The sequence below is a fragment of the Dinoponera quadriceps genome, unplaced genomic scaffold (assembly GCF_001313825.1).
Source record: "Dinoponera quadriceps isolate SergipeBrazil2010 unplaced genomic scaffold, ASM131382v1 scaffold586, whole genome shotgun sequence".
NCBI classification, from domain to species: Eukaryota; Metazoa; Arthropoda; class Insecta; order Hymenoptera; family Formicidae; genus Dinoponera; species Dinoponera quadriceps.
The window spans coordinates 1,531,752-1,543,588 of NW_014554764.1; the positions used below are offsets into that span (position 1 = coordinate 1,531,752).

The 11,837-nt window shown below is 37.7% G+C and overlaps 4 protein-coding genes across 8 annotated transcripts in view; 3 read left to right on the top strand and 1 right to left on the bottom strand.

Annotated features, from left to right (window-relative positions):
* Positions 1-380: 380 nt before the first annotated feature.
* Positions 381-3,014, bottom strand: LOC106741680 (WW domain-containing oxidoreductase). Of its 2 annotated transcripts, none has more exons than XM_014613920.1 (7): positions 2,750-3,014; positions 2,460-2,524; positions 1,716-1,952; positions 1,448-1,643; positions 1,151-1,336; positions 807-1,062; positions 381-714 (listed from the first exon to the last, which is right to left on the bottom strand). In XM_014613920.1, the coding sequence occupies exons 1-7, from the start codon at positions 2,842-2,844 to the stop codon at positions 508-510; spliced, it is 1,242 nt and encodes a 413-aa protein (XP_014469406.1). In that variant the 5' UTR covers positions 2,845-3,014; the 3' UTR covers positions 381-507. The 2 variants fall into 2 exon arrangements, with proteins under 2 accessions (XP_014469406.1, XP_014469407.1); XM_014613921.1 differs by having other exon boundaries at positions 2,755-2,834.
* A 57-nt stretch (positions 3,015-3,071) lies between these two features.
* Positions 3,072-5,385, top strand: LOC106741681 (regulator of microtubule dynamics protein 1-like). Of its 4 annotated transcripts, none has more exons than XM_014613922.1 (5): positions 3,072-3,246; positions 3,954-4,057; positions 4,289-4,498; positions 4,578-4,826; positions 4,970-5,385. In XM_014613922.1, exons 1-5 carry the CDS (start codon positions 3,225-3,227, stop codon positions 5,324-5,326), a joined length of 942 nt encoding a protein of 313 aa, XP_014469408.1. In that variant the 5' UTR covers positions 3,072-3,224; the 3' UTR covers positions 5,327-5,385. The 4 variants fall into 4 exon arrangements, with proteins under 4 accessions (XP_014469408.1, XP_014469412.1, XP_014469409.1 ...); XM_014613926.1 differs by having other exon boundaries at positions 3,191-3,242; XM_014613923.1 differs by lacking the exon at positions 3,072-3,246 and adding an exon at positions 3,273-3,847.
* Positions 5,386-6,207: 822 nt separating this feature from the next.
* On the top strand, positions 6,208-9,745 carry LOC106741564 (zinc transporter 9). Its single transcript, XM_014613692.1, has 11 exons — positions 6,208-6,367; positions 6,574-7,116; positions 7,182-7,371; positions 7,582-7,664; positions 7,804-7,927; positions 8,020-8,158; positions 8,229-8,552; positions 8,843-9,055; positions 9,147-9,281; positions 9,392-9,505; positions 9,612-9,745. Exons 2-11 carry the CDS (start codon positions 6,633-6,635, stop codon positions 9,654-9,656), a joined length of 1,851 nt encoding a protein of 616 aa, XP_014469178.1. The 5' UTR covers positions 6,208-6,367; positions 6,574-6,632; the 3' UTR covers positions 9,657-9,745.
* A 59-nt stretch (positions 9,746-9,804) lies between these two features.
* Positions 9,805-11,837, top strand: part of LOC106741572 — a 4,969-nt gene continuing 2,936 nt past the window's right edge. Inside the window, exons 1-2 of the mRNA XM_014613706.1 lie at positions 9,805-10,654; positions 10,959-11,271. Of these exons, the coding sequence (XP_014469192.1) occupies positions 10,469-10,654; positions 10,959-11,271 (499 nt within the window). The 5' untranslated portion in view covers positions 9,805-10,468. The remainder of the gene's footprint in view (positions 10,655-10,958; positions 11,272-11,837) is intronic.

Consider the following 11,837-nt stretch of genomic DNA (forward strand, 5'->3'; position numbering starts at 1 on the left):
ATATGTATAGATTATATAACAAATAATGATTCTATTACACGTTACGCAACGTTAGTTTAGTTTAACAACGATCGTAGTTAATGAGATCTTGCATTCGACTGATATTCTCTTAGATCTAAGAATATATTCCAATTAAATGCAAAAGTTCACTAACTACGGCTGTTACTAAACTGAATTAATTTTGCGGTATAAATATTATCAATAACATGTTAAACTACAAAAGTGAGAAATCAATTGAATCAAGGCAGAGACTAGCAAACAAAAGTATCCTCAACCAGTTTTACCAATCAATAAATTATTAAACTGACCAATCTGTTGAATAATTGATTTATTTTTACATATAACACAAAGGAAAAAGGATTTACATAATTTATCCCTCCTAACTAGTATAATTTAATATATTTTGAAAACCACAAGACCCTTAAAAGTAAAAACCAATATTAACAATTGAAATCATTCAACGACCTATATAACCCTTTTATCTTTATTACCCCTTTAATTAACCCCTTAATCTTTGACACAGTCCTGGTTCCAAGCCATATCTGTAACATTTATTATCATTTCCTGGCTGAGATCCCACAACCGCAAACTTAGTGAGCGATTCAACGACGCACTCGACGGAGAGCAGCGGTAACAGTTGTTGAAGTAGCCACCGGTTACGCCGTCCAGCTCGAGTGCCGTTGCACAGAATATCGACGTGCTTGCTGCTTGTTGCTGCAATGCATTTTGTATGCAATTTCTCATTCGTATTCTTTTTTCATACTAACAAGTGAAGTCAAGGACAGTTAATAAGTTTTTTTTCATACCAACGATTTCGTAAATGGCCGTCCTAGTATGAACAGCACTTTAAATAGCCACCAGTATCGCGATAAGGACGAAGACACCAGGTTGCCGGGATGGCAGGAGAACACACTTACAGTGGGCCACCTATGCGCCAGTTCTTGCGCGAACATGACATTGCAGAGCTTCGAATCGTTATACGCTCCCATCGCCCAGTACTTGTTCGCCGGCGGGGACAATCTCGACTGTTGAATATCTTCTAGATTTCGTATCGTTGAAAATCTACATTACGAAATGTATCTGGTTATATGAGGATCCGGATAATTTGGTTTTACATTTAATACGACGAAAATGCACGTCGAGTTATTACCTGTGCGATTCGCTGGAAACTATTACAATTCTAGGATTAGCAGCTTTTTGTATGGAATGTTCTAATAAGAGTGTCAGATAAAACTGCGACAAGTGATTCACTTGAAACGTTGTCTCGTAACCGTCATTTGTGAGCTGATATGGTATTCCAAGCACACCAGCGTTTAATATGAGAATGTCAAGAGACCTGAACAACAAAAATTACTTCATGGTATAAGAAAGTAAAAAATTAACAATCATGTAATAAGAGCTTGTACGACTTCAAAAAATTGATATAACATGTGACACACGAAATTACTTAAATGACTTCTTGAACTCCTCCACAGCTTCTTGCACACTATGTAATGACGATAAGTCCAACTTCAGTGCTCTGCAATTTACACCCTCCTTCTCACATTTAATACGCCTTATTGCTTCTTCAGTTTTCTCTATATCTCTGCAGGCTAATACCACACTACAGCCGTGTAAAGCTAAGGATCTAGCAGTTTCGTACCCTACGTAGGAAATTTTTTTTTAATTGGTTGACGTATAAAGGCAATCGTATTATAGTAGCAAAGCTCATTTACCAATGCCTGTATTAGCTCCTGTGACTAAGGCAACTTTGTCACGTAAATCTCTGCCATATAACACTGCCAGAGCTGTGCTACTGCCATCGAATCTCTGTCGTACTGGTTGAGACATATCTCTGTACTCAGTGGCAAATGCAAGTCTTGGATCAGTGTAGGTCGTTGTACGGTTTGTATGGTCGACAAATAGAACTTTACCATCATCTGATACACATCTCTCCCATCCAGATGGAAGATCTGAAAAGAAATATTTAATTGTCTGTAACTCTGTCCTTGTTCAAGTCATTGTTAACTCTTTGTGCTTCCAAATGGCTTTAGAAAGTAGTCAGCTTAATAACATTCATTAATGAAAATCAAAGCAATATCTTGTATTATATTTTTGCATGCTGGAAAAGTTACATAACATATATATATATATACACACACATACATGTATATATACATTTATATATACACATATATGTTTACGGAATGTTTACAAACATATATTTTTGTTTCTAGGAAATAATGAAACAATGTTTTTTTATGCATGTAATATTTAATAGTTGTACAATATATATATATATATAATGCCAAAACTAATTAATATAAGTTATCCTTACACATAATCTTGTAAAAGTTAACCAAGTATTGTGTTAACAAATAATGAAACTAGTATATGTATACATGACAGAATATACATAAAAATTATTATAAATATAGTTGTCAAATCTAATTGACGTAAGAATTTAAAGGCTTAAATACCTCCGTCAACGATCTTCTTGCGGCCAGTTCTAGGATGAGTCCATTGGGTGCCCTTAATATAGTGACTACAAAACAATACTGTAATTCACGACCGAGTAATTCTAACTGCAAAGCGGTACTGTAATACGCGATTTATAGCACATAGATATTAACATTCTCTCGAGTCAGAGTGATCTTTGATCTATTGTTAAGGTCAAGAGACACGTGATACGAGACACGCGAAGGTCAAGAGACACATACAATGTAATAATACTTAAAAACATGATTTGTCAAAAAAACAAAATATATACTTCACGTAATAAACATTCCCATCCAATGTCGTCCGTTCTTCCCACCCCGGTGGTAATTCGTCCTCGCTGTCGGATTCGTTTAAAACACCCACCATTCTTGAAATCCTAACCTCCTCTTGTCCCTAAAATCAAAACAACCGGCTCGAGCTTGTCAAAATATTCGCGGGCTACGTTCTATTTGATGACAGTGTCGACGCGAACATCTTTTTATCTCTGTTTTTCACCGCATGTGGACGGAAATAGTACGATTCTCGCGTCCACCAAATGGAACCAACTTTTATGTAACATACTAGAAATACGATCCACTTGAAGCTGCGAGCACTTAGAGCGCTTAAAGTAAAAACATGATTGGTCTATATGGCGTTTTAAAGTATACTCAACGGAAAGTGGAACCTGTCTTAAAGTCAGATCACATTAACAATTGACAATTGAATTGCGATTGCGACTGGAGATTACTTTTCAACCATTCAGAGTTATGTATTTCTATCTGGACGTACGTAAGTACCGGCAGAATTTAAGAGTTCATAAAGATGAAAGCAAAGCAAGTTCCTTTGAAATATAATATATTGTTCATAAAAATGTTAACAATCTTTTCAGAATATGTGACATAACATATATAGAAACATATAAAATTAAATTTGTTTCTAAGATATGTATAATTGCAAGAAGTGGAGACTCGACTATTTTTTCGTTTTTCGCGCGTGTATGTAATAAATTATATATTGTCACTACCTCGATAATAATCGTCGCACGTCGACTGACAGGTTCAGTGTGAATCCTGCATAAGCTTTGTTCTACGCATACAATTGAAAATTACACAATTGTAACAGTAAAGTTATAATAATATAAAAAGTTATAATAGCTCCGCTTATAATGTTTTCGGCCTTATGTGATCTGTGTAAGATTGAAAATTATGTAATTCTCGATCTGGCACACATGACATCGACTGTGCTAAATTATAGTCATAGCAGTCTAGATAACATATAGAAGTAACAAGTATGTATAAAAGTTTGTACTTTTCACACTATACCTGCTTGAAATAACAGATAAGGATCGAAGAAGATATATGGTGTGAAAACGTGACTTTTTTTTACACAGGTATATTAGTCAATTGATACCAGGAAAATTGTTATTTCAGCATCATTTCAATTTCATTTTCAATAACCCGTTTTATGATCTTTTTGTTTTTTTTGTTTCTTTTCAGAAAACTCCTTTGCTCTAATGCTGCGACAGAGATTGTTTCATGTTGCGAAGTACAGTAGAATCTTGCAGAGAGTTTTGTGTAAAAACAATCATGCAGGATACAAGGTACACGATATGAAATAAATATATCAGGATATAAGATCTGTTTTTGATGGTTGTGTTTTCTGAACGACCTAGTAATTCTGTTTCTTCTCCCATCCACCAAGTGTCGAGCAGATGTTTTTTTCATCTTAAATAAAGATACCGTGCAACTCGTTACAGTTAATACAGCAAGGACAGACTTATGATAACAATGTTTGCATGTATTAAGTATATCAAAATAATTCTTTGTACAAGGTGAACGATATAAGAGTTGTCAGGAAGTTAACATGGGCAGCATCGCCATTTATTTCAATGGGAATATGGGGATTCATGAAAAACACGAAAGGAGAAGAAAACAATGTTGAAACACAAATCATAGATAGAAAAATTCTTCTTCATAAGGCGGATGCGCTCTTTGATCAAGGAAATTACAAAGAAATATACGACATCTTATTGAACCATAAGGTAGCCAATATTTTCTAAATTATTGTTATATACATGATTTATACCAGTATTATGTACTTTTTGTTTATCTTATTTATAGGACAGCAAGGATGTTGAGATTTTGTGGCGTTTGAGCAGAGCTATTTATAAGATATCCAAAACTGCTAGTGATGTCGAAGCACGAAAGTTGATTTACGAAGGATACGACTTGATACACACTGCCCTTGGCCTTGAAAAAGATCACTTTGCTGTTCATAAATGGATGGCCATCTTCCTTGATAGCAAAGGCACTCTAGAAGGCACAAAAGCACATATAAAAGAATTGCAGAACATTAAAAGACATTTATTGGTAAGATACTTCATGGGAAATTCATTTAAATATAAATACAAATTTGTAAGTTAAATAATGAAGTATGACATTTTCTAAATTTATGCGTACAAAGGGTACTTGGAACGTTATGTTATCGTTATGCGTATTATGTTGTACTGCAGAGAGCGACTGAATTAAATCCAGCCGACGCGACGACATTTTACATACTTGGATGCTGGTGCTATGAAATTTCAAATTTGACATGGTACCAACGTAAAATAGCGTCCGTCATATTTGGCGAACCTCCATTCTCGTCCTTCGAAGAGGCGTTAACGTATTTCGAACAGGCCGAGAAAGCTGATCCAAATTTTTACAGTCACAATTTATTGATGTTAGGAAAGACGTACCTGAAGCTGCAACGTAACGAGGATGCGGTGAAGTATCTGCAGAAAGTTATCGCATTCCCGGCAAAGAATGATGACGATCAGAAAGCGAAACAGGAGGCCCAGAAAATATTAAGCGATATTTCTTTGAAATAAAAATAGTGATATTTTAAATATATTTTTACACTTTTATATATATGGGAGAAATATATATGCAACATAACGTACATATTATTTTGTATTTTATATATATATATATATATATATATATATGGGAAAAAGGATTGTATTGCGCACATATATATATATAAACAGATGTATTTCTTCTTGTAGATGTGATTAAAAGACTTCTTTTACAATAGCGAATTCCTTGTAAAAACACGCATGTATACATGTGTACATATGTGCCTGTGGGAATCTTTTAAAGATTAAAAGTCTTTTTTGACTATATATCAGGTGTAGAAGTTTGAAACCGGGATTTTTTTGTAAAAATTACACGTCTTGTTTGAAAATGATAAAAAATATTCTATTCAAAATAATGTCCATTGCTATTTATACATTTTTCCCACCTCTCCGGCAGTTTATGAATGCCACGCCAAAAAAACATTTCTTCTTTTGAAGTGAACCAGCTATCGAGCCATTTTCGTACATTTTCATACGAATTGAAGCGTGTTCAGCGAGAGCGTGTCCCATTGATGCGAATAGATGATAATCGGACGGAGCCAAGTCTGAAGAATAAGCCGCATGCGTTATATTCATTAATATAATTTATTATATAATTGATTCATGATGTATAGTCAGAGTCAGAACAAATGTTTTTTTTGTGTCATTTGTTTCTAACTGTAAGATCAATTTTATATTACATTAGATATTTTTATATATTTATATAAAAAATATTCCACGTTTAGAATCAATAGTAATTTTTTTATAAAAACGTAAAATTTAATATATATTTTTATACATATACATATTGTGTTTCGATATCAACCCGATATTTGTACGAAGCGTATTATCGAATCCTTCCTTACCAACGATTCGTGTAGTGGTTATCCTGCGACGAATATGATTGTTGACAGGTCGAACTACTGACATTAGGCAATTATTCGTTTGTTCTTGACTAGTCTATTGTTAAGCCAATGTCAGTATTATTATACCTGCCCAACAATGAGTTTAGTGTACGGGTAACTTAGCAGAAAGGTAAATACCTTGATACCTGTAACGTCTTTGTAACAGGCATTATTCTTTCGTCACATATTATAATTTAAACGAATTATAAAAGTGAAGTGTCTCTTATATTACGTTATTTCATTGTTCGTTCATATTAGTTCATTATTCGTTATGTACAATCATTTTTTGAATGTTATATCTTTAAAGCACAACGTTTGTGGATCTGTTCTTTATAGGTTAGGTGATGTTTAACAGCGCGTCTTCATAAAAGAAAAGAAAAGAGAAAAGGACTACGATGTTGCATCGATCCTACAAATTTCTGAACTTCATTCGGAGCACAAGTATTCGATGCAACGTCGATCGGTTGGGCGTATACCAGGTTGAATTTATCAGAAGACACGCCAGTATTTTTATAATACCCAAATATGGCACTCGGTACAAAATGTGCAAGTTCACAAGTTCTCAAAGAATTCTCATTAATGGGAAAGTGGACAAGTATGATGATCGGAGATCGATCTATACGACGAGATTTTTATCCGATGATGCGAAGACTAAGAAGGACAAGTCTGAAAAAATAGTTGGGGATTCCCAACAGAGAATAATAGAATTAGATGAAGAGAAACTAGGTAAATTAAAGGAAAGAGTATTAGATATAGAACCAATTAGTCCAGTTGACAAAAGCAGAGTAGAGACTGGGGAAACGGCGAAGCTTGCCGAAAAGCAGTCCGCGGAGTCCAAAGAATCATTGAAAGACGATGTTTTAGATACACTGAAGAAAGGTATGAAATGCCAAGAAGTACCAGCTTGTGTGTCTTCGACGCTAATTTTTCACATTTTTCTTTAGCGAAGAAGAAGATCAGAGTTGACAAGTCGACATCTTCCTTGGAACGTAACTTTATCACACCTGTGAGAGCTATGTCCGACTTCTTGTTGAAGCCCACTGACTTGGAGACTCTGCCAAAAACCAAGAGACGCTCACCCTACGAGCTCGAGCCACCCATCACGGTTTACTGGAGGAAGGATGTTGAGGCCAAGTGAGAAAGAAAGAGAGAGAAAGTGACTCATTGCGCGCATCAAGTACTACGACCGCTCACTGAGCTCCTGTGTTTAATCGACCTGTTCTCTTAATTTCCAAAATATACACCGATCAGACGAGCGAGAACTCTGATCGAGTGGTTGTAGCATTGAATGCACCCGGTGACTCAGTAAATTAAGTTAAACATTCAAGTCTCGTCTCTTCACAGAGCGTTAGAAGTGTGGGGTTCGCGGGAGGCTTTGCTGAAGGAGATCCTGAAGAAAGAGGTCGAGCGGAAGATCTATCAGCAAAGTAAATATGTAAATAGTATACAAAGGTCAAACTGTAATATATTTTGATAGAAAGAAAGAGAGAGAGAATATCGCGATAGGAAAATCTTCTTGATAGAATAACCGGCGCAAAGTTTGAAATCCGAAACTTTCGTTCGCAGATGTCTTCACGGTCAAGCGAAGGTTGAGGGATTACAGGCGAGAGATCGGCAGCAAGACGGAAATAATCCAGAAGGAAGGTCTCTTCGGCAGATCCGGCAAAGTGGTGTTGACCGCAGTAGCGATGTACGTGTCTAACGTTTTCATCACCATGTGAATCATGTGTCCGACTCCAGGTTGCCCCGATTAATCCTCTCCCCTTGTTTCCTCCTTTCCAGAAACGCCAGCAACTTCTTCTGCAAATTGGTCGCCTGGTTGTACACCGGCTCGCACAGTATGTTCTCCGAGTGCATACACTCCGCGGCGGACACGTGTAATCAGCTGATTCTCGCGTACGGTATTCACAAGTCGGTACAGGTGAATATTCATCACGTCCCTACGTTTCGACCGAGTTGTAGAAGTTCTTCTCACTCGAGCCACTTTGCAGAATCCCAATCCCGACCACCCGTACGGCTACACGAACATGAAGTATGTTTCCTCGCTGATATCGGGCGTAGGTATCTTCTGCGTCGGTACCGGTCTCTCCGTCTACCACGGGATTCACGGGCTCTTGTTCCCCGAGTCACTGGATTCCCTCTTCTGGGCGTACTTCGTCCTGGGCGGATCCCTGCTCTCCGAAGGCGCGACATTAATGATGGCGTTGCATTCTGTGAGGAAGGGCGCGGAAGAGAAGAAAGAGAGCTTCAAGCAGTACGTCCTGGAAGGGCAGGATCCATCCGTGAACGTTGTACTCATGGAGGACTTTGCAGCCGTGAGTTGTCGCGCTCTCGGATCGTTCTATCCGACTCCTTGCCGTCCTGAGTCTTTCTAGTGCGAATCGTCGATACGGAGAAGAGATTTTGAAGAAAAGTTTTTGATCATCGAGAAAAGTAACGATCATAGATTCTAAGTGCCGCCGCAGGCCCCAAAATGGATCAAATGTTTGAACGTTTAATTTTGTTATCTAAACGTTTGGTTCTTTTATTTAGATGTTTAATTTTTTCATTTAAATTCTTTTTTTTTTTTTTTTTAATCTAAACGTTCAATTTTGATTGTGCTCAGGTACTCGGCGTGATCGGTGCGGCCGGATGTATGGGTTTGACTTCGTATTTAGGGAATCCGATGTTCGACGCCATCGGTTCGCTCCTGGTCGGCGGCCTCCTCGGCGGAGTGGCATCTTTTATTATTTACTCGAACGTCGCCGCCCTCGTAGGCAGAAGTATTTCACAAGAGAATCTCGATAAGATCAATGCTGAATTAGAAGCGGATATAATGGTAATGCCGTCTAAATCAAATCATCCACGTTTCGTCGTCTTTCACGATTTCTCGATATAACGTTTTCTCTCCACGTAACAATTGAATTTAGGTCCGCGCCATACACGATGTGAAAGGCATCGATATGGGCAATAATTTAGTAAGGTACAAAGCCGAATTGGATTTTGATGGGCGGGAACTAACAAGATCTTACCTAGACAAGCATGATCTTGTCACGATGCTAGAGGTATATAATTATATATAATAAGTATCGGTGTTATTTCTCCTATCTTCACTCAAAGTGGTGTAGTAATATAATCGTAATAATTGAATCCTGCTTCATCTTTTCTCGCGTAGGAAGTAAAGAGTATGCAGAATATCGATGAATTAGAAACCTTCCTACTGAGACATGGCGAAAATATCGTAGACATGCTTGGTGGGGAGATCGATAGAATAGAATTAAAGCTGAAGGTAAGCGAAATTATTAATCTTGTTAATCTCTAGATTCGTAATTAGTAATTACAAATCTAAAAGTATCAACGTGCCGGACATTTTCGTAATTCTCTTATATTTTCAGAAAAATCATCCCGAGATACGGCATTGTGATTTAGAAATTCTATAAGCATTCATCAAGATGATTTTCTAAGTTCAATTTAGGTGAAAATCGATGTAAAATATTCAACTAAAAAATATATATATATATTTAATATATGTAAATTATATATAATATAAATTATATATAATTATATGTATTATATATATATATGTATTATAATAATAATTATGTATTATAATATGTATTATAATAATAATTGTTAGATTATAAGGAAAACAATTTTTTAGGCGCTCGAAATAAAAACTCAGTGTTTGATTTGAGTAGCGGGGAAGAGTCGTACGTTTTGTAAATGATTTATATAAGTTGTATAGCTGCTGTAAAGGCATCGTTCAGTGAAATAAATTGGCGAGTATTTGTACAAATATCGCGCGCCCGTTGTGTCTCCCATATCTTAACAATAAAACACAGAAATTTCATATAACCGTACAATGACGCGTGACACTGTATTTGTAATCTTATATTCAATTGCAATTTAAATTTAAAAAAACTATTATAAATATGAGCGTAAAAAGACACGCGGAGCGGAACTCATTAATCGGCGATACCTTTTTAGCGTATCGATTTTTCCAGCCGGTCTCCACAGAGCCCCGTAACGACAACAGAGCGTTACTATGGACTTGGTTCACGACGATCCCAGGCCTTGAGATCACCGGCTAGTTGCGTGGTTGAACCGCCGGGTGTTGACCCTGCGAGGGAGAGTTTTCGGCGTGCCGGTTGGTTTTTTGCTGCGACTATCCAAGAACGAAGAGAGCTCGCGCGAAATTGGTTACGAGCCGCTGGGACGACGGCCGAACGATCAGCACGTCCTGGCTTAGGAGATGGCACGTCGAAATCGAGACTCCCACGGGGAAGAGAGGTCCACGGAGATCGCCGGGCCGTTCGAGCGGAACGACAGTGAGAACGACGCCGCGGACAATGATAGCTACGCGAAAGCTGGTAGCGCGCAGAAACGACGGACCAGCTCCGAAGACTCGAGCCGGCCGTACAACCAGGAAGCCAAGACAGTTTGTATCGGCTCGATTATATCGGAGCAGAGAGAGAGAGAGAGAGAGAGAGAGAGAGAGAGCGTGATATCATAATCGGAATCTATTCTATCTGTCTTATTTCACTCGTCGCCTTGCGAATAAAAAATCGATCCGCGGGAATAATTCGCGACGGCCGATAAATCTGTGTGTCTCGGTTTATCTCGCGTTACGCTCGCTTGAGAGGCGACGCGTATTTAAGTAATAGTAAGGAAAGAAAAAAAAATAGAAATGGAGGTGGCGCGAATTACATCGAACATTGAACTCTCGCTGTTCAACATCTCAGAGCTTCCTGCGGCGGCAAGGCGACATCGGAGACACGGAGACCGGGTTTCCGGGCGTTAAGAATAACGACCAGCCTCGCAGGGTCGAGGAGCGTTTACGTGGGAAGGCGTATCATCCCGATACTCGCGCGAACGAGGACAGGGTCGCGTCAAAATCGCTGGCAAGCAGGAAGCGGAAGCGCAGTAAACGGACTGAGAGACGGAGACTCGGCGATCGTCGCGATCGCCTCGACTCCGAGTCGTCCCCGAGACGTTACAGCGGGGTAGATGGCCTGACCGATAAATCACAGAGGAAGAGGAAAAACGCCAGCCGAGGTAATGAGGAGAGCAATCTTTTTACCGCGGATCAACGGATTTTTTGCTGTCTTCGTCTTTCTGAGAAATCTTGGTCTCACACAGGAAAAAGTAGTCTTATATAAACCAATGATAGATATTCTCATACATAAGCAAGAATATTATAATATTCTTAGAAGATTCTTAGTCTTTTGAACTGAATATATCATAAGTTCGTCGTAAACGTCGAATTTATTTATCAAAATATATCCCTAGTAAGTTAAGTGCCTCAATCGAGAATAATAGAACAAACTTTAGTTTAATCGAATTAACCGAATTTAACTTTTCCTCGATAAAGTTTATATTATTCAGAAGAGAATAAATTCTCCCCTTGAATACATGATAAACGAGCTTCTCTCAAATTTGCGATGAGTATATTTTAAGACTATCGTCGGGGAAATATTCTTTGTTGAAGATAGCTATTATTTAAAAGAAGGAAAATAAACTGAGTAATCGTTTTTCTCAGCAGTAGTTTTCTCTGTATGCAACATAAGAACTATGATATGAGTAAAACAGATTTAATATATATATATATATATATATATATA

Coding starts and splice junctions, on each gene's coding strand:
- LOC106741680 (XM_014613920.1), bottom strand. CDS start 2,844: ATGGTGGGTGTTTTAAACGAATCCGACAGCGAGGACGAATTACCACCG. Junction 1,953..2,459: donor CAAGAAGATCGTTGACGGAG/GTATTTAAGCCT, acceptor ATTTCTTTTCAG/ATCTTCCATCTGGATGGGAG. Junction 1,644..1,715: donor AGGAGCTAATACAGGCATTG/GTAAATGAGCTT, acceptor TTTCCTACGTAG/GGTACGAAACTGCTAGATCC.
- LOC106741681 (XM_014613922.1), top strand. CDS start 3,225: ATGTATTTCTATCTGGACGTAC. Junction 4,499..4,577: donor ACATCTTATTGAACCATAAG/GTAGCCAATATT, acceptor TCTTATTTATAG/GACAGCAAGGATGTTGAGAT. Junction 4,827..4,969: donor ACATTAAAAGACATTTATTG/GTAAGATACTTC, acceptor GTTGTACTGCAG/AGAGCGACTGAATTAAATCC.
- LOC106741564 (XM_014613692.1), top strand. CDS start 6,633: ATGTTGCATCGATCCTACAAATTTCTGAACTTCATTCGGAGCACAAGT. Junction 9,056..9,146: donor AATTAGAAGCGGATATAATG/GTAATGCCGTCT, acceptor AATTGAATTTAG/GTCCGCGCCATACACGATGT. Junction 9,282..9,391: donor ATCTTGTCACGATGCTAGAG/GTATATAATTAT, acceptor TTTCTCGCGTAG/GAAGTAAAGAGTATGCAGAA.